This window comes from Schistocerca cancellata, chromosome 4, assembly GCF_023864275.1.
Source record: "Schistocerca cancellata isolate TAMUIC-IGC-003103 chromosome 4, iqSchCanc2.1, whole genome shotgun sequence".
Lineage (NCBI taxonomy): Eukaryota > Metazoa > Arthropoda > Insecta > Orthoptera > Acrididae > Schistocerca > Schistocerca cancellata.
In genome coordinates, this window is record NC_064629.1 from 581500145 (window position 1) to 581523742 (window position 23598).

The 23598-nt window shown below is 40.4% G+C and overlaps 1 protein-coding gene across 1 annotated transcript in view; it reads right to left on the minus strand.

Annotated features, from left to right (window-relative positions):
* The window catches only part of LOC126184593 (neogenin), a 250931-nt gene extending 236161 nt beyond the window's left edge, over nt 1-14770 (minus strand). The window contains exon 1 of the mRNA XM_049927035.1: nt 14370-14770. Coding sequence (XP_049782992.1) covers nt 14370-14454 — 85 coding nt within the window. The 5' untranslated portion in view covers nt 14455-14770. The remainder of the gene's footprint in view (nt 1-14369) is intronic.
* Between the last annotated feature and the right edge of the window lie 8828 nt (nt 14771-23598).

A 23598-nucleotide genomic window follows, 5' to 3' on the forward strand; every position in this document is an offset into this window, starting at 1 on the left:
GCAATGAGAGAGTTGGACTCCAAATATCCTTCCAGAAAAACAAAATAAATTTACTCAAAACATCCTACTCAAAAACTAATTACAAAATATGGACAAATCAAGTGTATTTCAGCAAAATTCTTGAACCTACAGGGAGAGAAAATGGCACAAAAATTTGCATGAAAGAACTTAGGGGAGCTTATGGTAAAACCTACATCTTCTGCAACAAAAACTGTGTGGCCATTCACAAGAACATCAAATTGTAAAACACAGTCAAGCTTTTACAGTAGTGAAACGGTTATACTCCAGAGAAAAGATGATATGGAAGATTTCCTCAAAGAAGAAAGCAAAATTCTGAGAAAGATCTTGGCCCTAAACAAACTATATATATATTGTTGCAGAAGAAGCTGAGTAGAATTGCGGTGTAGTGGTTATGATACTAAACTATTGCACGGAGGGTCGCGAGTTCAAAACTCACCTGGACTGTAGAATTTTAATTTCTATATTCGGTTCGAGTACATTCTAGAAGTATCCACAAATGTCAAGAATCATTGTACTGGAATGTTCTGTAGCTGTACATATACTGTGTGTGTTCTGGTCAGAGGCAGTTCGCTCCGCACTCTTGTATGTGCAAGTGCTGAATAAACCTTCGTTAAGTGAAGTTAGTGTTCGTCATTCAGCTACTTACACCTTCTTCTACGTGACAATATATTCAATCTCACAGCAGACATCAGCAATAAAAACTGAAATTTTATAGACATGCTCACAGACTCCCAGCAAGATTTGCAAAACTGTGACGTACATAAAACAACTCAAAGCCGTATCCAGGATCCAGAGGGTAAACACGATTTCGAAAAGGGAGATATAAATCCATCAATCATTTTCCACAGAAACTCATACACATACTAAAATTAGCAAATGGGAAGTACTGCCTGTGAATGAGGTCACCACAAGACCAGTGACAAACTGGATTGAAGAATAAATAAGAATCTGTTGTTTCCTAACATTCTTAGGGTGGAGACAAGCAATCTATGAAAATGTTAAACATTAAAGATTTTTTATATAAACTCCTTTAATGGTCCAGATTACAATTTTTAACAATCATTGATTACTAGTTTTGGCTGAGCAAGCAGCCATCTTCAGATCAAGCAATAAAATGAGTGCAGTGTCTAGCCACAAGAGCAATGAGCAGATTTCTTCTTCTTCTAGTAGTAGTGTTTGTGGGGAAAGCAGAAGTTGAAGAAGAAGAAGAAGAAGAAGAAAGAAAGAAGAAGAAATTTGCTCATTGCTCCAAATTGGGCGCACATCACTGTTGTTGACTGATACTCTGTTACAGCTATAAGTTTCTTCACTGTCCTGTATTGTGTACATTAACACATGTTGCTGCTAGTAGTGTAATGTTACCATACAATGTGTATGACATTCTTACGTGTTTGAATATGGTGTACTGTGTCACAGTTGCTATTACTGAGTTGTGTCCCCCCCCCCCCCCCAGTCTATAAAATGCAAAACTTTTTCTGTGGTCACTTTCGTCCATAAGCATAAGTTATATTGATGACAAAATGGGGGCATCCAATCTTGTGATAAGACACTGCACTTATTTTATTAATTGATCTGAAGACAGCTGATTCTCAGCTGATAATGGTTACCAGTGATCATTAAAATATTGCAAACTGGACTATTAAAGCATTTTATATAAAACACTTTAACATTTTCATAGATTGCTTGTCTCTATCCTGATCAAGCCAGGAAACAACTCAAACACAACCTGTCAGGCGAATGGAGATTCCAAACAACTCTTGAAGTTTAGACAGAAAATTGCCAAAGAACAGATTAAATCAGTTTTCATAAAAAATGTTTGGATCTGCATATCATACCAAACTACACAAGGATTAAGATAAGCAACAGATCTAAGATGGATCAAATAATGAAAGCAAAAAATGAGGGTTGAAATTATAAATGTGCAACTTCTATAAAAGTACAGATGTGTTGTGTAAAGAAGCTGTACAAGTAGAATCCCAACTGAAAATTGTATTACCCCAGGACCAATTAGGACAACTGACACAGAAAATTTGAGAACCATGTTCTTCAGATGTTGCACATAAAGCTTGGGGATGAAAAAAAGCAATTGTCGCCAAAGTGGATAATGGCAATACAGCTATGGTTATCTATGATGTAGATTATATAAAGAAAACTGAAATTTTCTTCTCGCCCAATGGTATCAGTGAAGTTCAGAAAGATCCAATGAAAAGTATTCACAGCAATCTAAAATGAAAGATAGATAATACTCTATTCCTTCTCACAGAGAGGAGAGAAGGGGGGAGGATCAGCTAAAATGATGAATCCACGTATCCCATGCCAAAGACCACTGGTAAAAATACACAAACAAGAAAAAAATGACATATCCTATAATTAACAATATCTCTTCACTTAACTGTAAACTTAACAAATACTAGGCCCACACAAAGAACTTCATGGTGCATATGTTTTCAAAAATTCCGCTACTGTTAAAAAAGTTATGAGCTTGCTAGTGTATAACATCACAATACCAAAATGATGCTGATGAAAGCAGATCACCCACTTGGTGTCGTCTGTTAGCGCCAGATGAAGTGTGTCAGAAAGTCTAAGGTTTCACCATACGGTGGCCTAGTCCAGTAGGATGTAGACCACCGACAGATGGGCACCACATTGGCAGTGAGGAGGTTTCTCACAACGTAGGATGTGGCCATGGATCAGCCAAGTGTGGCCAATACAAAGTTGACATAGAACAGCAGATTCCCTACACGAAACATGAAGGGAAGACTGCCACATTGTCCTCATCCCCTTCATTGCTCATAGATTGTTCGGGGAAACCAGTGCACATCAATCAAGTCTCCAACAGTTGACGACATATAGTTGAGCGAAGGTCTGGTTCTGGTACCCATATCTCCAAAATCTGCATCCTGGTGGCCACCTGGTCAACATGTTCAAGCCCAGGGATCCCAACATGACGTGGAGTTCAGACAAAGATAACCGACTGCCCAGCTTCATGGAGGTCAAGGAGGAGATTTTGGATAGTTATGATAACTGGATGTCAAAGATAGCATTGGTCAATAGTGTGAAGACTACTCAGGGAGTGATTGTCGAGAAAGAAAATTTTGCCAGTGCAAGAATAAATGTGACTGGTCTCGAGCAACTGCCACCAATTCTGCGGTGATACACTACATCCATTAGGCAGGGAGCTTTGTTCATTGCACCTTGCATGTGTGTAGGCAAAACTGGTTCATCGACTAACCACAGAGCAGTCAGTGTATACCACTTCCGAACCCAGAAATGCATCACGGACTGCTAGGAACAGGCGGCAAAAAGCATGACATCAACAGTCTTTTGGTCCACAGGACAAGCCAAGACAAATCCGAGGATGGGGTACACACTGTGTGGGTATAGGCGATTGCTCCCTCACAATAAGTGGACATGGGGCAAGTTGGAGTTTAGGGCGATCATGACTCCAGTCATGGGCCTCTGTTGTCAGAGGAAAAAGGACACAGTAGTTCGGATGCTCAGGGGAGCAGCAAATGTGTATTGAACAGTTCAGCAGCAGCAGTTGGCACCTGATCTTTAGTGGGGGGACCACAACATCCACAAGTAGTCTGTTCACAGGGCTGGTCCAAAAAGCACCTGTCGCAAGTCTCATCCAACAATGTACTATTGGATCCACAATGCTGAAGGTGATACTGAGCCATATATCTGACTCCTACAATCACGACGGTACAGGACCAGAGCTCTGTGAAGTGCAAAAGTGTACAATGGTCTGCACCCTACTTGGTGTTACAGAGGCAGCGAAGAATATTAAGGTGTGACTAGCAGGTTCGCTTTGAAGACCAGTCTCGAAATGTGATAAGACTCCACCACACTGAGCAATTGGTCTCTCAGGTAGAGTTCTCATTGTTGATGGACAGTACAATGGCAACAAAAGTTAACGACACACATCTTGGTTGCTGAAAACAGGAAGCCATGGGTGATAGCCCATGACTGCACCTTTCATACGACACCCTGCAGTCGACATACAGCAACATCCACAGTGGAGGAGCAACAATAAATGCAGAAATCTTCACCAGACAGGGAGGGTGACACTGTATACCTCACAGCTACAGCTACACTACTGATAGCCACTAGAAATATGGGGACACTCAATACAGAGCACGCAGGATCTATTGTCCTGTGTATTGAGGGTACTGTGGAAAGTACCAACTTGAACCTGGAAAGTAAGGCATGACAAGAAGTTCCAGACAAAAATCAAGAGCACAACCCCGAGGCCCCATTCATTTAGGGTAATGAGAATGTGATGATACCATGTGGTGCCATGATTTTTTTGCAAGTCAAAGAAGAAAGCAATAAGGAGTCGATGCCAGACAAAAGTGGACAGTATAGCATACTCCAGCCAAAGCAAATTGTCAGCAGTAGAATGACTTTGGCAAAAACTGCCATGACACGGGGTCAAAAGACACAAGTCCAAGAAACTTGCAGAGAATATTAGTAAGACTAATTGGGCAATAGCTGTCTATCTGAAGAGGATGTTTCGCCAATTTCAGTGCCGGGATGACCACAGATTCCCACAACTTAGATCGGAACTCACACTAGCTTTGAAACGGTTGAAAATGGTGATGACATGATGTTAGCAATCTACCAATAGGTGTCCAAACATTTGACTGTGGGTGCTGTTTGGTTCTGAAATTGTGCCAGGGCAAAGGACTAAATCCCCACTCTCGAAATGGAGCATTATATGGCACAGGGTGATGCGTAGTAAAAGATAAGTGAATCAATTTCACCCACTGTTTGAGGACACGAAATGCAGCCCGATAATTCTCAGACAAAGAAGCTCAAGCATAATGCAGAGGAAAATGGTCAGCGGCAGGATCTGGGTCAGTGTAGACAACACCATCCACAGTAACACTGAATACACCTGTGGAGGACTGGTGCCCATAGAGGTGTCGAACCTTTGTCCAAACCTGCGAAGGAGGGGTACACTATCCAACGATACTAACATACCATTCCCAGCATTCTTGTTCCTGTATTTTATTAAGTAGCGCACCCTGGCACAGAGCCGTTTAAAGGCAATCAGGTTCTCTACTGATGGATGTCGCTTATGGCGTTGGAGAGTAATCTCTAATGGCCACATTTAAAGTCCACCAAGGCACTATCTTCTGAGAAGGGGGGGGGAGAGAGATCCCAAGGAAGAGGGGATCATTAAGTCTGCTTCCAACAGAATCGAACAGTAAAGGCAACCCAGTCAGCATTGTTGAAAGCCCATATGGGTGGATGCCCAGGCTAGTGATGCTGGGGGAGGGACAGGAAAACTGGAAAATGATGACTGTCACACAGGTCATTATGGACTCTCCAATGGATGGAAGGAGAAGACCAAGACTGAAAATGGAAAGAGCAATTGCCAAATAAGATCCATATGCCACACCGAAGTGTGTGGAGGGCATCAGTATTCAAGAGACAAAATCGAGCTCTGCAAGCAAAGTTCCAATAGCTTTACTGCAGTCAGTGGCCGCCGTTCCACCCAACCACTGAAGTCACCTAAAATGAGGAAGTGTGGGGGGAGCTGGAAATCAGTGCAAACAATGCAATCTGAGACACTTCACATTATAGATGGTAAAGTCCAGAGACATCAAAATGGTTCAAATGGCTCTGAGCACTATGGGACTTAACTGCTGAGGTCCTCAGTCCCCTAGAACTTAGAACTACTTAAACCTAACTAACCTAAGGACATCACACACATCCATGCCCGAGGCAGGATTCGAACCTGCGACCGTAGCGGTCGCGCGGTTCCAGACTGTAGAGTCTAGAACCGCTTGGCCACTCTGGCCGGCCCAGAGACATCCTCACAAGAACAGCCACAGTCTTTGAGTTCGTATCGAGCGGCATGGGTTCACAGTACACACGAGTCCAAAACCTATGTGCAAACTCCGCCAACACTGTCACAGTCACCTCGATTCTTAAAATAGCTCAGATAGCCAAGCAGGGTAGAGGTTCAGAGTGCCAGGAACCAGGTATCTGGAGGACAACGCGGAAATGCATGAGATACATTGTCGCCCAGCTAGGTGGCGGAAGAACCCACTACAGTTCCACTGGAGGATCACACTATCGGTATCAGTGGCAGCTTGTGAGTATACATGCTGGGTGCTCACAAACTTCTAGATAAATGTGAGAGTGTGACTGTATAACAGTTATGCTTATCAACAAGTTTATACAACTACAGCCACTGCCAGTAATAATAATAATAATAATAATAATAATAATAAGTTGCACCTGACAGAAGAAAGAACTGTTTTTGCGGAATTTTGTTGTTTTGTACATAATTAAGTACAGTTTAGGGCAATAACAAAATAATAGGGCTATAACAAAATAATGTGTAAGCTTTCGCAACTCTCCATTTTGCATTTTAGTGTAAGTGGGAGTTTTCGTGCTTTCCCATTTTTTTGGACATATGTATAAGATCCCTAAAAAACACACGTATTAGTTCATGAAATTACTTCTGGGGTGAAAATCAGATACTCTTACACTGCATCCACACAACAACTTGTGCTAACTGTACACTTCCTTGTTAAATGTTTCCTTACAGTCACACTTATTTGATTTAGTCACTCTCTCAATCAAAACATCTATTCTCGGAGGTCCTGGTTCATTTGCGGCTAACTTTTCCTGGTAATTTACTTTTCTGTTCCCAGAGTGAGATTTTCATTCAGCAGAGGAGTGCGCTGATATGAAACTTCCTAGCAGATTAAAGCTCTGTGCCCAACTGAGGCTCAATCTTGGGACCTTTGCCTTTCATGGGCAAGTGTTGTACCAAGAAAGTTACCCCAGCACGACTCGCGACCTCTCCTCACAGCTTTACTTTTCTGTTAGCATTTAAAATGGATTCAACATAATTCATGTTCACACTGAATATGAAAGCCAATTCTCGCACAGTAAACAACCAACTCAAAACACAAAGAGCCGTTTGTGGAAATGATTAAACTCAAGTAGTAATGTCTACCAACATAGTCACTTGAATAGAATACAAATGAGGCACTGAGATCTATAAGGGCCTAAAGCACATCGCCGTCGACCGCACATTTACATGAATACCAGAGAAATCAGTGATACAGCTTTTCGTGAAATTTCATATATGAAATGTGGGCACAGATAAACCTGACTCACCATAAGTTCAACAGATTTCAGAAACATGAATAGATGCTACAATCTCACTATCTACAGTCATGTGCTTTAGGCCCTTATGGTTCTCAATGCCTCAAATGCATTATTGTATGATAAAATTCATAACTTAGTATACTATAACTCATTCAGAAACCCATAAAATAGGTTTACTGTCAGTACAGCTTTAACATATACTGACATTCAATTTAATTTTACTACAGTATATAGTGAGCAAATTAGCATATCTGAGGAGTGTGCTATGATGTAGCAGCGTTTACGCTGAGCGAGTGGGAATAAATGTCCACAGCAGTGTGCTACAACTTGGTGGCACTGACATATTTTTAGTTGAGTGGCAAAGGCTAGCTGTGTACATCCTGAACTGTGCACATAGTTTATCAAATCCGTATGTATTTGCCTTATAAGTAATTATGCCAAGCGAGTTGCGCAAGTGCAAAAGTTCCTGAAACGTGCACAACTGAAGGTGTGCTCATGACCCTGATGCCAAGTTTCACACAGTGTAGAAGAGCAGCAGCGTGGTAGATTTAAATGCCATATCTTTCAGATTGCCACATCTATGTTGTGTTTAACAGCATTCAAAGAAAAATAACCAATAAATCCACAAAGTGTCGAAAGTTAGGGTGTTTACGTGCTCTTAAACAGCAGCCACCACTGATTGTATCCTGTGGGGGATGCACAAGAACCAAGGAGGCAGGTCGTGCCCCAGAGTCACCTGCTACCACCTAGTGCAAATATACGACATTCATACACATTGGTTCTGAATCTAGTCATGTGGGGGGATCTAGTGCCAAAGGTGCCACCAGGAACTCTGCCAGGTGTACTCACGTGGAACACACAGAGTCCAGTCCCTCTTTTCCTCAGATGATTTTGATATCCACAAGAGCTTGTCTGCCCAAGTTTCAGGAACAGAGAAGGAATGCAAAGCTCTACAACCAGCAATTTGCTCCTCTTTTAGCTGCTGGCTGGTATCCAGTTACTGATCAGCAGAATCCTGGGAGGGGAACACGCCAAGGGACCCCTTCCTCATGTGACATGCCAGAGGAGGGTGTTGGGTTTCCAGCTGGGTGTTGGCGATCGACATCTCCTGTGGGTCAGCACTCCCAAAGTGGGTATGGGGGAAACAGTAGGAGGGCCCTAACCACCACAATAAGGGGTGTAGTTGAGCAGCTCCAAGGGCGATGTAGAAGGCACAAAGGGTAAGCGTACCATTGCTTGAAAAGATGACATCCTTGAAGTTGTAGCAAACATCACTGTCATATGTACGGGATACAAATGATCATATTTCTTCCTGGCCTCCTGATATATGAGTCAGTGAAGAAGAGTCTTGTACTCTTGGATTTTGTTTTCTCTTTGGAAGACAGTGCAGTCTGGTGACCAGAAGGACTGGTGATCTCCGCAGCTGATGCAGAGGAGGACACACAAAGAGCGAATGTGTGCAACTGACAGTCACAATCCCTAATCCTACAGACGGAGCTGGTGTTACAACACAAAGACATGTGCCTGAATCTCAGACATTTTCTGAAGCACCGTGTGGGAGGGAGAACATAAGAGTTTCACATTGCAAAGATACACCATCACCTTGACTTTTTCAGGCAATGAGTCGCCTTCAAAGGCCAAGATGAAGGCCTTAGTGTCCTTTGGTCCCCGCTGGACACAGCGGATGAGAAATGCACACCCCATTGCTCTAAACTGGCATGTAACTCATCATCAGTCTGTAAAAGGAAGTCACGGTGGAAGATAATACCTTGTACCATAATGAGGCTGATATCAGGAGGACGGAGGGTGATGGTTACAGGAAGGTCACCCACCTTGTTACGGGTAAGAAGTACCCACGACTGAAAGGTGTATGCCGTTTCAATCAGAAGAGAACCATTTTTTATTTCTAAAATCACTGTACTTCCCCAAACCCATCCTCAAGGTGTTCAACAAAGGATAACAGCTTTGTGGTGAAAAAGGAATCTTCATCAATTCTAAAGCAAACTAAGTATTGTGGAGAGTATTTCTCCCTTTCTCTCTTAGCTCTATATTTCTCCCACAATGCAGCCAGGGAATGAAACATTGTGGGGTCATATGTCTCCACATTGTAATAGTCCTTTCTTTCAGAAGAGACACTTCGGGCCGTGAGGCCAAAAATTGAAGAAAGTTTGATCCACTGCATTTGCAAAATGTGCAAATCATCCATCTCACTGCCACTCACTCCACTCAGGGGCTCTCCCCATGGGCACCACCCAGGCACAGCAATGGCAATCTGGCCGGTTAATCGCTATCTGGAGACCCCATTCTTCAGCCATGACAAGCACATACTCCTTGGCATACGCAGAAAGTTTCCAGCTTAGTTGCCAATGGTACGATTCTTGCATGCTCAGGGGTCTACCACCATGCAGGTACATCCTTCTTCAGTTAAAGATTACAAAACAATCCTATGAAGATTTCAATTAAAAAAATTCCAGATAAGTCACCATGTCATTATTACCAACATGCCATGTACCAAGAAAATTTTCATTGAAACTGAATATACTCAACTCATACTGTAAGAAGTCATCACTCAGTAATGAAGTTTAAATGTCATATACAATCAGTATAGGCTACTGGAATCAAGATGATGCAGAGGATGGAGCATTAGAGCGTGAAAAATAGCAAAACTGGTTTTCAATGTTAACTGGGGACAGTAAGATTCTATCAGTGTGAAAAAGATGTTAGTAATTTGTTGAGTGATCTTTTCTCTATGCTAGTTGCACCTTAAGCTCTTTGTTTTGAACTTATTATGCTGGAAATAATGTATTAAATTACATAGCTACCATTACATTTGAAGTATGAAAAATGACTGGGCACAGGAAAATCAGCTTTTAATAAATAGTAAAAAATACCACTGCACTTAGATTTTACAACGGTCTGAACTAGGACATTCACAACCAATTTTTCTCTACCAATGATGAACCAGTTTGTAACAGCACAGAAATGAAATTCTTAGGATTATGGCTACAAAGCAATGTAAAACACAATAAGCATATAGAATATTTTAATGGATAATTGAACATGAGCTGCTACCTTCTTTGCAGATTAAAACCTTACTGCACTGAGAAAGTGGTAAAGAGTTCATATCCTGCATATCACCTTAATCATGGGATCACATTTTTGAAAACTCTAAAGCAACAATCAGTACATTCGAATTGCACATAATGGCCATTAGAACTGTGTTTTGATGCAAACTACTAAGAGACTTATGTAAAGCACTATTTAAGATCTCTGGTATTCCTCCTTTGACATGTATCTACATTATAGGAGCTGTTAAATTCTTTAAAATATATGGAGCAGATAAGAACAATAAGTGCAAAACAACTGTGATATTCACAATAACTTTACCAGACAAAACAAAAACTTATATATGACCAAAACAAGAACATCACTGGGCCAAAAGGTACTTTTCACATGGGAGTTAAACTTTACTACAATCTTCCTGAAAACATAAAAGCAGATAATCAGCTCAAAATGTTTGGATAATCTTTGGGAAATACGGAAGCGTCCGATCCCGCCCGTCTGCTTTGACCCATGACGTCACAAATATGGCGGAAACAAAAACAAACACACACACTTTCCACAAGAAGCCTAATGACACTAACGGGACAAGCGCGAGAAATGGGGTGTTTTGAGTTGGGGGGGGGGGGGGGGGGCAAACTAAATATAAACAAATTTAGACGCCTTGCGTAGCTACAACGTGTAAGTGAAGACAGCCATGCATGAATACCCACCCACCTCCCCAGGGGCCGTAACCCCTGCAACCCATAGAAGATAAAGATGCTTCAGTAGCTGTTCCTTTGTCTTTTAAAAAAAAAAAAATCTCACAGGATAGAACGAACAGATCAGAAAGATAAATATAATAAACTAAAACAGAAATTGGAGGAAACATAATTAAAATAAGTAATAAACGTTTTTAAATTAAAAAAAAAATCCTCACGAGATAGAACGAACAGATCAGAAAAGTAAATAAAATAAGATAAAACAGAACTGGAGACAGCCACACTCGAACCAAACTCCGCGCCGTCATGACGTCACACACGACAACACCCTTACGTCACGGGTCAAAGCCGACGCGTGGGATCGGACACTTCTGTCGACCCAATCTTTGATAAAATTATATTTAGAGCACCACTGCTTTTACTCCAATGAAGAATATTTAAATGTAATGAGTGTGAAGTGTATTATTTGTAATTTTAAATATGTGTAGATACACATAAATGACTAGTACATGTAACAATGAAAAGTACAAAAAACCATACATATAACAATATAGCCTTACCCTGCTTAAAGGTAATGGCTACAGCTCTTTTGTATAAAAACTTACACAATATGGATGTGATTAAAAAAAAAAAATACAATTATGCATCAAACCACATTGCCAACAGACCTCAAGAAATTAAAATTGTTGAATGAAAGAATTTAAAGTTACTTAGTTTCCACTATTCTCTTTGAAGGGGGCAACCTCTCCTTCCCCTCCCCCCAGAAAGTTACTTGAGCATCACCTACATATAAATTCTTCATGACACTGTACAGTGTACTACATGGCAAGGATGCTTAGCATTACTATCCTGGTTTCCTGTGCCATTCACAGATTTTAGGTAAAAAAGTGTAAGAGTGTGTGAGTGTGAGTGTGTGTGTGGAAAAGAGGTAATATGTTCTAACTTGTGAAGGCAGGTATTCTGAATTAAAAGTGGCCAATAAAATGATCTATTTCACTTTCCCGTTAGCTTTTTTCCAGGAGTTTGCTGAACATCTCCATAATTCCCATTACTACCAAGTAAATCCAGCACTAATAAAACAACTTTGTATGAACTTTTCACTGTGATTTCCCTTAGATATCAAAATGTTCATTCCACTTTAGGCTATATAGTTGTGAACATTCACACCCATTTACTTGACTCATGTCACTGACCAAAGTGATTTATCAGTGAGGCTGTAGCCAAATAATGTTGGGGTGGTTTCCCTATTTACAATAACTATGTCAAATTTACATTATGTTGTGAATTCCATAACAGTTCTTTTAAGAGATTGTTCCTCTGTCCAACATATAATCAATGACACACAATCTTGAAGATCCAGATAAACAAGATGTTCTAGATCATTTATACATCCAACAAATACCAACATTCTGCTAGAGTGTGATTGAACCCCTCTGAAATCTTGATTGTAATGACACACTGGCCTACTGCGTAGCCAAAGGTCTAGGTTAGCTTGAAAGGTTGATTGTGAGTTGGCAAAGCCAAGAAATCTGAATGCCAAATAAAGATTGTGGTAACAGATTGACCTGTAGCATAACCTAGTAATTATGTTTGAGCAACATTTATAGGCCCTATGTTCTTTTCGTCATGAAAACAGAAAGCACTACACAAATTCAGAAAATGTATATTAAATAATGGGCAAGTCTCTGACAAGTATTTTCTGGCACATTATAGACAAACATAATAGATAAACTACAAAAACTGTGAGTCACAGTCTACTACATAGCTTTTACCCCAATGCCCACAGTTAAATTTCTTTCTGATGCTGACACTCCATCAGAAAGTGATAATGAGCTCTACTTGCAATTAAATACTGACCTAGCCACATGTTTGACTGTAATTCAACAAACACTCATCACATTTATTAAACAGTTTGGTATAACTCTACACAAAGCCTTCGCCAGGTTAATAAAGATGACTTTTCACTTTCTGAAGATTTATGCAACTGAATATTCCATCTGGGTATAATTACAGTAGAATTGTTGCATCTTGTACAATTATTTTATATTTCCCAGTTTTCCAAAGAAATCTTATTGTTAGTTTGAAAACACCATCAGAATCAAATATGCACAAGGCTCGAACATCATGAAAATATTAATGTGATGCTTTGGAAACTCAAATGGGAGTCCCTGGATGGAAGGTGACATTCTTTTCAAGAAACAAATATCGGGAAAATTTAGAGAACTATGGAGGCATATACACAGTCATTTCTCTCTGGCTCTATTTGCGAGTGGAACAGGAAAGGAAATCACAGCAGTGATACAGGCCTACTTCAAATAAAAAGAATGGCAAACTGCCTGGTACAGTAAACATGTTTTACTTTTCAGTGCCATATATTTGGCAAGAATGAAAGCTTACTACATTTGATTGTTTACACATAATTGCAGGCCTAGTACTTATGTCTCAAGCATCTCAGATTAATTTTTCAACTGAATGTGAAAAGCACACTTTGTTTTAGTGTAGGTGCCATACTACAAAACTGTACAAGAATGTTGTATCACCTCCATAAACACTGTGACAATAGTCCACTGCAGTTACCATATATAGGTCTGCTTTATGCAATCGTATCTGGGAGAACAAATCTGATCACTGCATAAGGGTACATGGTAAAGCTGTTGTCAACCTGAAGTAGTCTGAATACCACAATGCCTCACAAAGTAAAGTCTTATTGTCAGTGGCAGGTCAAAGACTTCCTCCACCATTTGAAATGACCGACGCAGCCAGTTATATGGATGTCTACAAATTTGACGCAGGGTCCTAACCACGATGCTACATTGGTTTCCATGTAAACAAACACTGGTAGCGCTGACAGATGCGGTTACTTAACCACAATTTAATTTTAACTGAATCTGTTCTTACGCTCATCTGGGAAGAAAAGGAAGAACATGGATTCCATTCTTACTCCAAGGCACGCGACATATTTTTTGCAGAGCACTTGTATGCTATTAAGGAATACAAGAAGAGCATGAACAACCTAGTATATTGCCAGGTGAAAAACAGCCGACTATAATCGTCAACATAGTATGCACCGGTTTGTAATTGACATGGCCAAGAATTTACTTAGCGAACTGTACATCTACCTTCGACTTTACGTATTGTTTAAATGCAGCACAGTTAGTGTCACTTATACGGGTCTTAATCACAAGACAAAAATACTGGGCACTTTTAGGAGCTTGGAACGCCATACTATACTAGTTTTTATTTTACACTAGGCAGTGTATTAACAATTCCACTTCACAAACGTCAAATGTTAAACGAAGTACATAATACATAGATTAATATTTGAATAACGGAAGACATTGCTATTATGTTTGGATCTTTCTTGGTAGCCCAAATCAGACGTGGCACTGGAAAGTAAATTTGCCTGAAATCAAACGGCAAACGTACAAAGATTAATCATTCTTTATCGCTTACCTGCATACGTTAGCGACGAGGGACCGAACTCTACCATGCCTGTCCATATTTTCATGACTATTATTATCTTCACTAGCCACCTCATTGTGGTTAAAGACGTTCACGGCGGTAAGGTGGCATTTAGATAATACTGCATACAACGCGACAGCTCTCATTTGTAAACAATTTCAAAATTCCACAATTTGAATAGGGGTAAACAGCGTCCATTGCACTCGACTACTATTTCACACTTGTTTCCACACTCTCACTTCGTACATTGTATTCAGATGCTTTCAGCTTCGTTCAAGAGTACATTTTAAAAAAACTAACATGAACACACACATTTTCTTTTCTCTTGCCACAAACAATAACTAAATAATACAAACGTCAACATTACAGAACCCGCACAACACACTCTTTGATTACTGCAACAACCGAAGCAGGCGCAATCTATGGTCACAGAGATAAACTAGATACTCTCACACCTAAACATCTCTGGTATTCGTAGAGCTTAGTTTAAATTACGGGAGGATACACCATACTCTATGCGGTACACCCATGGAGCTTATTCTTACCTCCATGGGTACACAACAGAGCATAAATATCTATGGAGTGAGCATTCGGATGCAAACAACGAGAATTATGTCTGCAACATCTTCTGCAGCTCAAGTCGTGTGATTTTGGGGGACGGGGCATTATAGCCCGCATAGAGCTTAGCTTATTTTGAGAGTTACTATTCGCTGCTGCAGACAGATCACCTTCAAAAGTACTGTGAAACTGTGTATGCCTTTTTCAGAAGTCTTAACAATTTGATACCAGGAACTAATGTTGGCTAAAGATGTGAAGAGCTATGGTACTGTGCTTTTCGCTGTAGTATCATAGGTCAGATTCGGCGTAAGAAGTGACAGCCAACAATGTTTTTTATCTTTTCTATTGCTTTTATTTATATTGTCGAGTCTCTGTTCTAATTAACTACGTTACAATGACGCCGTAGTTGGTGCCGAAGTTTGACGAAAAAACAAAGCAGCTGAACTATGAAATTGGTACATTAAATACAGTAAGCGATATGTACCACCTGCTTGTGCATTATTATTGTCACTGCTTCTTTATTTACCCCTCTGCTCTTTGTCTACTATAATATTTTTTCGCCATATCATCAGAAAAGTAAAAGAATATGCTACGCACAAAAAATAAAAAAATACAAGATCAGTCGTCTAATTTTGGAGTAATAAAAGAAGTGAAACCCAATAATATTTTTTTTAGGTTTTCTATTGCACTGATCCCCCCATGAACCATGGACCTTGCCGTTGGTGGGGAGGCTTGCGTGCCACAGCGATACAGATAGCCGTACCGTAGGTACAACCACAACGGAGGGGTATCTGTTGAGAGGCCAGACAGCCTTTTCAGTAGTTGCAAGGGCAACAGTCTGGATGATTGAATGATCTGGCCTTGTAACAATAACCAAAACGGCCTTGCTGCGCTCGTACTGCGAACGGCTGAAAGCAAGGGGAAACTACGGCCGTAATTTTTCCCGAGGGCATGCAGCTTTACTGTATGATTAAATGATGATGGCGTCCTCTTGGGTAAAATATTCCGGAGGTAAAATAGTCCCCCATTCGGATCTCCGGGTGGGGACTACTCAAGAGGATGTCGTTATCAGGAGAAAGAAAACTGGCGTTCTACAGATCGGAGCGTGGAATGTCAGATCCCTTAATCGGGCAGGTAGGTTAGAAAATTTAAAAAGGGAAATGGATAGGTTAAAGTTAGATATAGTGGGAATTAGTGAAGTTCGGTGGCAGGAGGAACAAGACTTCTGGTTAGGTGACTACAGGGTTATAAACACAAAGTCAAATAGGGGTAATGCAGGAGTAGGTTTAATAATGAATAGGAAAATAGGAATGCGGGTAAGCTACTACAAACAGCATAGTGAACGCATTATTGTGGCCAAGATAGATACGAAGCCCACACCTACAACAGTAGTACAAGTTTATGCCAACTACCTCTGCAGATGTCGAAGAAATTGAAGAAATGTATGATGAAATAAAAGAAATTATTCAGATAGTGAAGGGAGACGAAAATTTAATAGTCATGGGTGACTGGAATTCGAGTGTAGGAAAAGGGAGAGAAGGAAACGTCGTAGGTGAATATGGATTGGGGCTCAGAAATGAAAGAGGAAGCCGCCTGGTAGAATTTTGCACAGAGCACAACTTAATCATAGCTAACACTTGGTTTAAGAATCATAAAAGAAGGTTGTATACGTAGAAGAAGCCTGGAGATACTAAAAGGTATCAGATAGATTATATAATGGTAAGACAGAGATTTAGGAGCCAGGTTTTAAATTGTAAGACATTTCCAGGGGCAGATGTGGACTCTGACCACAATCTATTGGTTATGACCTATAGATTAAAACTGAAGAAACTGCAAAACGGTGGGAATTTAAGGAGATGGGACCTGGATAAACTGAAAGTACCAGAAGTTCTACAGAGTTTCAGGGAGAGCATAAGGGAACAATTGACAGGAATGGGAGAAAGAAATACAGTAGAAGAAGAATGGGTAGCTTTGAGGGATGAAGTAGTGAAGGCAGCAGAGGATCAAGTAGGTAAAAAGACGAGGGCTAGTAGAAATCCTTGGGTAACAGAAGAAATATTGAATTTAATTGATGAAAGGAGAAAATATAAAAATGCAGTAAGTGAAGCAGGCAAAAAGGAATAAAAACGTCTCAAAAATGAGATCGACAGGAAGTGCAAAATGGCTAAGCGGGGATGACCTTTGGAGAAAAGAGAACCACTTGTATGAATATCAAGAGCTCAGATGGAAACCCAGTTCTAAGCAAAGAAGGGAAAGCAGAAAGGTGGAAGGAGTATATAGAGGGTCTATACAAGGGCGATGCACTTGAGGACAATATTATGGAAATGGAAGAGGATGTAGATGAAGATAAAATGGGAGATACGATACTGCGTGAAGAGTTTGACAGAGCACTGAAAGACCTGAGTCGAAACAAGGCCCCCGGAGTAGACAACAATCCATTGGAACTACTGACGGCCTTGGGAGAGCCAGTCCTGACAAAACTCTACCATCTGGTGAGCAAGATGTATGAAACAGGCGAAATACCCTCAGACTTCAAGAAGAATATAATAATTCCAATCCCAAAGAAAGCAGGTGTTGACAGATGTGAAAATTACCGAACAATCAGTTTAATAAGCCACAGCTGCAAAATACTAACACGAATTCTTTACAGATGAATGGAAAAACTAGTAGAAGCCGACCTTGGGGAAGATCAGTTTGGATTCCCTAGAAATACTGGAACACGTGAGACAATGCTGACCTTACGACTTATCTTAGAAGAAAGATTAAGGTAAGGCAAACCTACGTTTCTAGTATTTGTAGACTCAGAGAAAGCTTTTGACATTGTTGACTGGAATACTCTCTTTCAAATTCTAAAGGTGGCAGGGGTAAAATACAGGGAGCGAAGAGTTATTTACAATTTGTACAGAAACCAGATGGCAGTTATAAGAGTCGAGGGACATGAAAGGGAAGCAGTGGTTGGTAAGGGAGTAAGACAGGGTTGTAGCCTCTCCCCGATGTTATTCAATCTGTATATTGAGCAAGCAGTAAAGGAAACAAAAGAAAAATTCGGTGTAGGTATTAAAATCCATGGCGAAGAAATAAAAACTTTGAGGTTCGCCGATGACATTGTAATTCTGTCAGAGACAGCAAAGGACTTGGAAGAGCAGTTGAACGGAAAGGATGGTGTCTTGAAGGGAGGATATAAGATGAACATCAACAAAAGCAAAACGAGGATAATGGAATGTAGTCGAATTAAGTCGGGTGATGTTGAGGGTATTAGATTAGGAAATGAGATACTTAAAGTAGTAAAGGAGTTTAGCTATTTGGGGAGCAAAATAACTGATAATGGTCGAAGTAGAGAGGATATAAAATGTAGACTGGCAATGGGAAGGAAAGCGTTTCTGAAGAAGAGAAATTTGTTAACCTCGAGTATAGATTTACGTGTCAGGAAGTCATTTCTGAAAGTATTTGTATGGAGTGTAGCCATGTATGGAAGTGAAACACGGACGGTAAATAGTATGGACAAGAAGAGAATAGAAGCTTTCGAAATGTGGTGCTATAGAAGAATGCTGAAGATTAGATGGGTAGATCACATAACTAATGAGGAAGTATTGAATAGGATTGGGGAGAAGAGAAGTTTGTGGCACAACTTGACCAGAAGAAGGGATCGGTTGGTAGGACATGTTCTGAGGCATCAAGGGATCACCAATTTAGTATTGGAGGGCAGCGTGGAGGGTAAAAATCGTAGGGGGAGACCAAGAGATGAATACACTAAGCAGATTCAGAAGTATGTAGGTTGCAGTAGGTACTGGGAGATGAAGAAGCTTGCACAGGATAGAGTAGCATGGAGAGCTGCATCAAACCAGTCTCAGGACTGAAGTCCACAACAACAACATTGCACTGATTCATTTTGCCGAATCTGTTCTAATTAATTACTTTCCAGTGACACTGTATAGAGGACTGCCTCATGCTTAAATACTTATACAGGGTGTTACAAAAAGGTACAGCCAAACTTTCAGGAAACATTCCTCACACAGAAAGAAAGAAAATATGTTATGTGGACATGTGTCCGGAAACGCTTACTTTCCATGTTAGAGCTCATTTTATTACTTCTCTTCAAATCACATTAATCATGGAATGGAAACACACAGCAACAGAACGTACCAGCGTGTCTTCAAACACTTTGTTACAGGAAATGTTTAAAATGTCCTCCGTTAGCGAGGATACATGCATCCACCCTCCGTCACATGGAATCCCTGATGCGCTGATGCAGCCCTGGAGAATGGCGTATTGTATCACAGCCGTCCACAATACGAGCACAAAGAGTCTCTACATTTGGTACCGTGGTTGCGTAGACAAGAGCTTTCAAATGCCCCCATAAATGAAAGTCAAGAGGGTTGAGGTCAGGAGAGTGTGGAGGCTATGGAATTGTCCGCCTCTACCAATCCATCGGTCACCGAACCTGTTGTTGAGAAGCGTACTAACACTTCGACTGAAATGTGCAGGAGCTCCATTGCGCATTAACCACATGTTGTGTCGTACTTGTAAAGGCACATGTTCTAGCAGCACAGGTAGAGTATCCCGTATGAAATCATGATAACGTGCTCCATTGAGCGTAGGTGGACGAAACGAAAATTAGCTCTTACATGGAAATTAAGCGTTTCCGGACACATGTCCACGTAACATCTTTTCTTTATTTGTGTGTGAGGAATGTTTCCTGAAAGTTTGGCCGTACCTTTTTGTAACACCCTGTATACAGACATGAGTTTGAGAACCTGTGTAAACTGGAGGGTATTAATCAGACTACCATGCAAAAACTTTAGCGGCCTACGAACATTGCATCAGTATCTACACACTGACTCGCTGTTCACTCAGACACACTTGCAAAATATCTAGAACTTGTCTCGTAAACACATGCCCATAAAATAGCAGAAACTATCCTTGCCATACAAGACTTAAGAATACCACATCTCGATGTTTTTCAAAGTGCCTCATGTCAATATGACATTTACAATTAATCGTTTTTGTACATATCTACAAGAAGTAACTGATCCTCCTTTCATACTTCTCTTCATATCCGTAGCAACGACAATACTACAGCATAGCTGTTACTAAAACTCAAACTTACAAAAAACGTATATAAAACAAGCCAAATACGTGTAATATTCTAGTTTCGCTATTATCACAAATTGTAAAGAAGCAGCGTCGTCCCACAATCATGTGACTAGCCCTGTTTGATGTTGAAAACATGCGCAATAGACTATGCTTATCCCTTAGCTATACATGCTGTATGGGGCACACTCATGCCCGCACTATCATTATTTACTGTCTGGAGAACAGCTGTTCCTTGGGACAACACAGTCAAATACCTGGGCAATACCATCGATCGCCGCCTCACTTGGAAACAACATATTGACAATCTTTTCTAAGCGGCCCCAGGAAGACTGCAGGATCTATATCTGTTCCTGGACCCTCAGACCACGCTTCTACCTTAGCTGAGCATTGCAATCTACCTGATGCTCTTTTGTCCAATTTTTGAATTTGTAGCGATTGCATGGGGCAATGTGGCAGACATGCACTTCAGTCGTCTGCAGAAGTGTTAGATTCATGCCCTCTGCCTGGGCCTGTGTACCTGTCGCGACACTTCCCAACCAATGACATTTTGCGAGTCAATTAATTACCTCCCCTTCATGAATGGTTCCCCCAAACTGCATGCCTCCTCTGCAAGAAGACTGTGCAGTCAACCAAACTGGCACCCAAGGATAGCGATTCAGTTCCGCATGTTAGCTACATCTGCTGAAAAACTGAAAAACTGTCAGAATGGGATGATAAGAAGTCATTTTTGCAGAACATCACTGAAGACAACTAGACCCATAGGACACTAAATTACTCCATATCCAATTTGCTCATCTGCAGCAACCAGCACGGTTTTAGGAAACAGTGGTCACGCGAGACACAGCTGGCCCTCTTTGTGCATGATATCCAACAGGCTCTAGATACCGGTTCCCATGTTGATGCCATATTCCTCGACTTTCGAAATTCGTTTTACTCACTTCTGCACTGTCACTTTCTCCAAAAAGTGCACACTTACGGTCCATCCAATCACATATGCTGGTGGATAGATAGTTTTCTAACAGACAGAGAGCAGGATGTCGTCCTGAATGGAGAGACTTGAACAGAAACAAGTGTAACATCAGGTGTGCCTCAGGGCAGAGTAAAAGGTCCGCTGCTTTTTACGATCTATATAAACGATCTGGTTGATGGTACTGACAACGGTATTAGGCTGTTTTCCGATGTTGCTGTTGTCTACAGGAAAATAGTAGCACAACAAAGTTGCGAACAAATCAATGAGGATTTGCAGAAAATAAATCTGTGGTGTAATGACTGGCAGTTATTTCTCAGTATTAGTAAGTGTAACCTACTGCATATAACAAAGCGGAAATCCCCATTAATGTACGAGTACAAAATAAATGCCCACTCTTTGGAAGAGGTAACATACGTCAAGTATCTGGGTGTGACTACTCGAAATAATCTCAAATGGAATGATCAGATTACACAAGTAACAGGTAAGGCGAACTCTATATTGCGGTTTATTGGTAGAATCCTGAAGCGATGCAGTCATTCAACAAAGGACATTGCTTACAATACGTTAGTTCATCCAGTCTTAAGCGTATTGTTTGTCTGTATTGGACCCTTACCAGTTGGGTCTGATTCAAAGGATTGAGAAGATCCAAAGAAGAGTGGCAAGATTCGTGACTGGTACATTTAGCCATTGCGAGAGTGTTACAGATCTCATAGAAAGTTTGAAGTAAGACACACTTGCAGATAGACAACGCGCTAAATGGAAGGGGCTGCTCACTAAATTCCAAAATCCAATCTTCGCCAAGGATGTAGAGCATATATTATTACCATCAACTTTCAAATCGCGCAATAATCACCATTCAAAGATAAGGGAAATTAGAGCTCGTTCTGAGGCATTCAGATAGTCGTTTTTCCCTTGGCGCGAATAGTGCCCTCCAGCACATAACACTTGGTGACTAGCGGAGTACATATGTAGATGTAGAAATCACAGCTGTGCCACAGTCCGTCATGAGAAGCAATCCCGCAGTTTGCAGTGCATGCACCATACATACAGGAAACATATACAGCCAGTCATGTACAGTATTATTTTTGAATAGCATGATCAAATTCTTGCTGTTTCTAAGAATAACAACTCATATTTCATTTCTGTTTGTTTTTTAATACCGTTATCAGCTGCATTACATTTTTGAGCTGTCTGTAACGAAATCAAATGTAGTCACCTTGCTGATGAATTTCCTGTGTAGTAGTGACAGGAGCTGATGATGCCAATTGACAAATCATATATTGCATTACTTCTAGAATGCAGTTTTGAGAAGAATAAGAACCAAAGCTGTGGAGAGGAGAGATGCTGGAATACCTAAGTATGGATAGCCTTGTAGACTAAGGATACGACTGTTGTTTATATATTAATTAGACTCACAGTTTTGATCCTCAATAAGTATTTTTTCCAAACAGTGCTCCACAGTTATTAAGAAATATTTAGTACCTCATACTGACTTCTTACAATCAATCAATAGTGCTATTTTCCTGTTGTCCATGAACAACCTAAGTGTGAGGTTGATTTTATGTGATGAATGATCTATATATACCACACTGTTACTTCAGTTTCTGTTGCCTATTCACTGTTCCACAACATATACTTACTTCAAATAATTGCAACTGCTTTGAGTAATTCATATATTTGAGAAGATAGCATTACTGTATGTTGGTCATCAATGGGCAGTGTGAAATGGGTCCAAAATACAACAGTTTCGCAAAACTTAAATGTATTTAAATAACAGCATCATGGAACCGTAAAACCTGTCGCAATGCATATTTACTAACAGATGGTCAGTTTTGGTTAAGCAACTTGAAGATTGTCACTTGACTAAATCTGGTCGTCTGTATGTAAGCAAACATTACAAAAGATTTTGGTGCTTCAATGATGCTGTCCTATGAGTGTCAAATGACTTATGAAAGTCTAGGAAGATGGAATACATTTGTTTGTCAGCATCTACAATCTTTGTGAAGAAAGAGAACAGTATTCCAGATTAATAGTTTTTCATGAACCTCTGCAGATTTGTTGACAGATGCTTACTTCCTTGCAGGTGTTTATTATGGTCATACTAACGATGTACTCCACCATCCTGCAACGGACATATATTATGTATATTTGTCTGTAAGTCTGCAAACTTGTAAATAGTGGTAACCTCTGTTCCTGCCTTGACAAACTGGGATATTCATTGGTGTAATTGGTTGTAAAATCTGAGCTAGGAAAAGGGATACTTCCACTGCATATAAAATGTAAAGGTTAATGCAAATTCAATATTGTCTTATGGTGTTGTTCACTTTGAGCAGCTTCAAATATTTTCAGTATCACAAATGCTTATTTCAATATCTTCCTGCTGTGAATTTGTCCAATTGTCAAGTATCAACATGTGGAAATGCATTTTTAAACCCAAGATTTAATATTTCGAATTTATGTTTGCAGTTTTCTGTATCAACACCCAGTATCCACAAGTGACTGGACTGAACTTTTTGATTTGTTCATCGACTTTACATAGGACCAGAGCCTCATGTGGTTTCTCAGCAGATCTATTGTCAAAATCTGTGTGACTTGTAG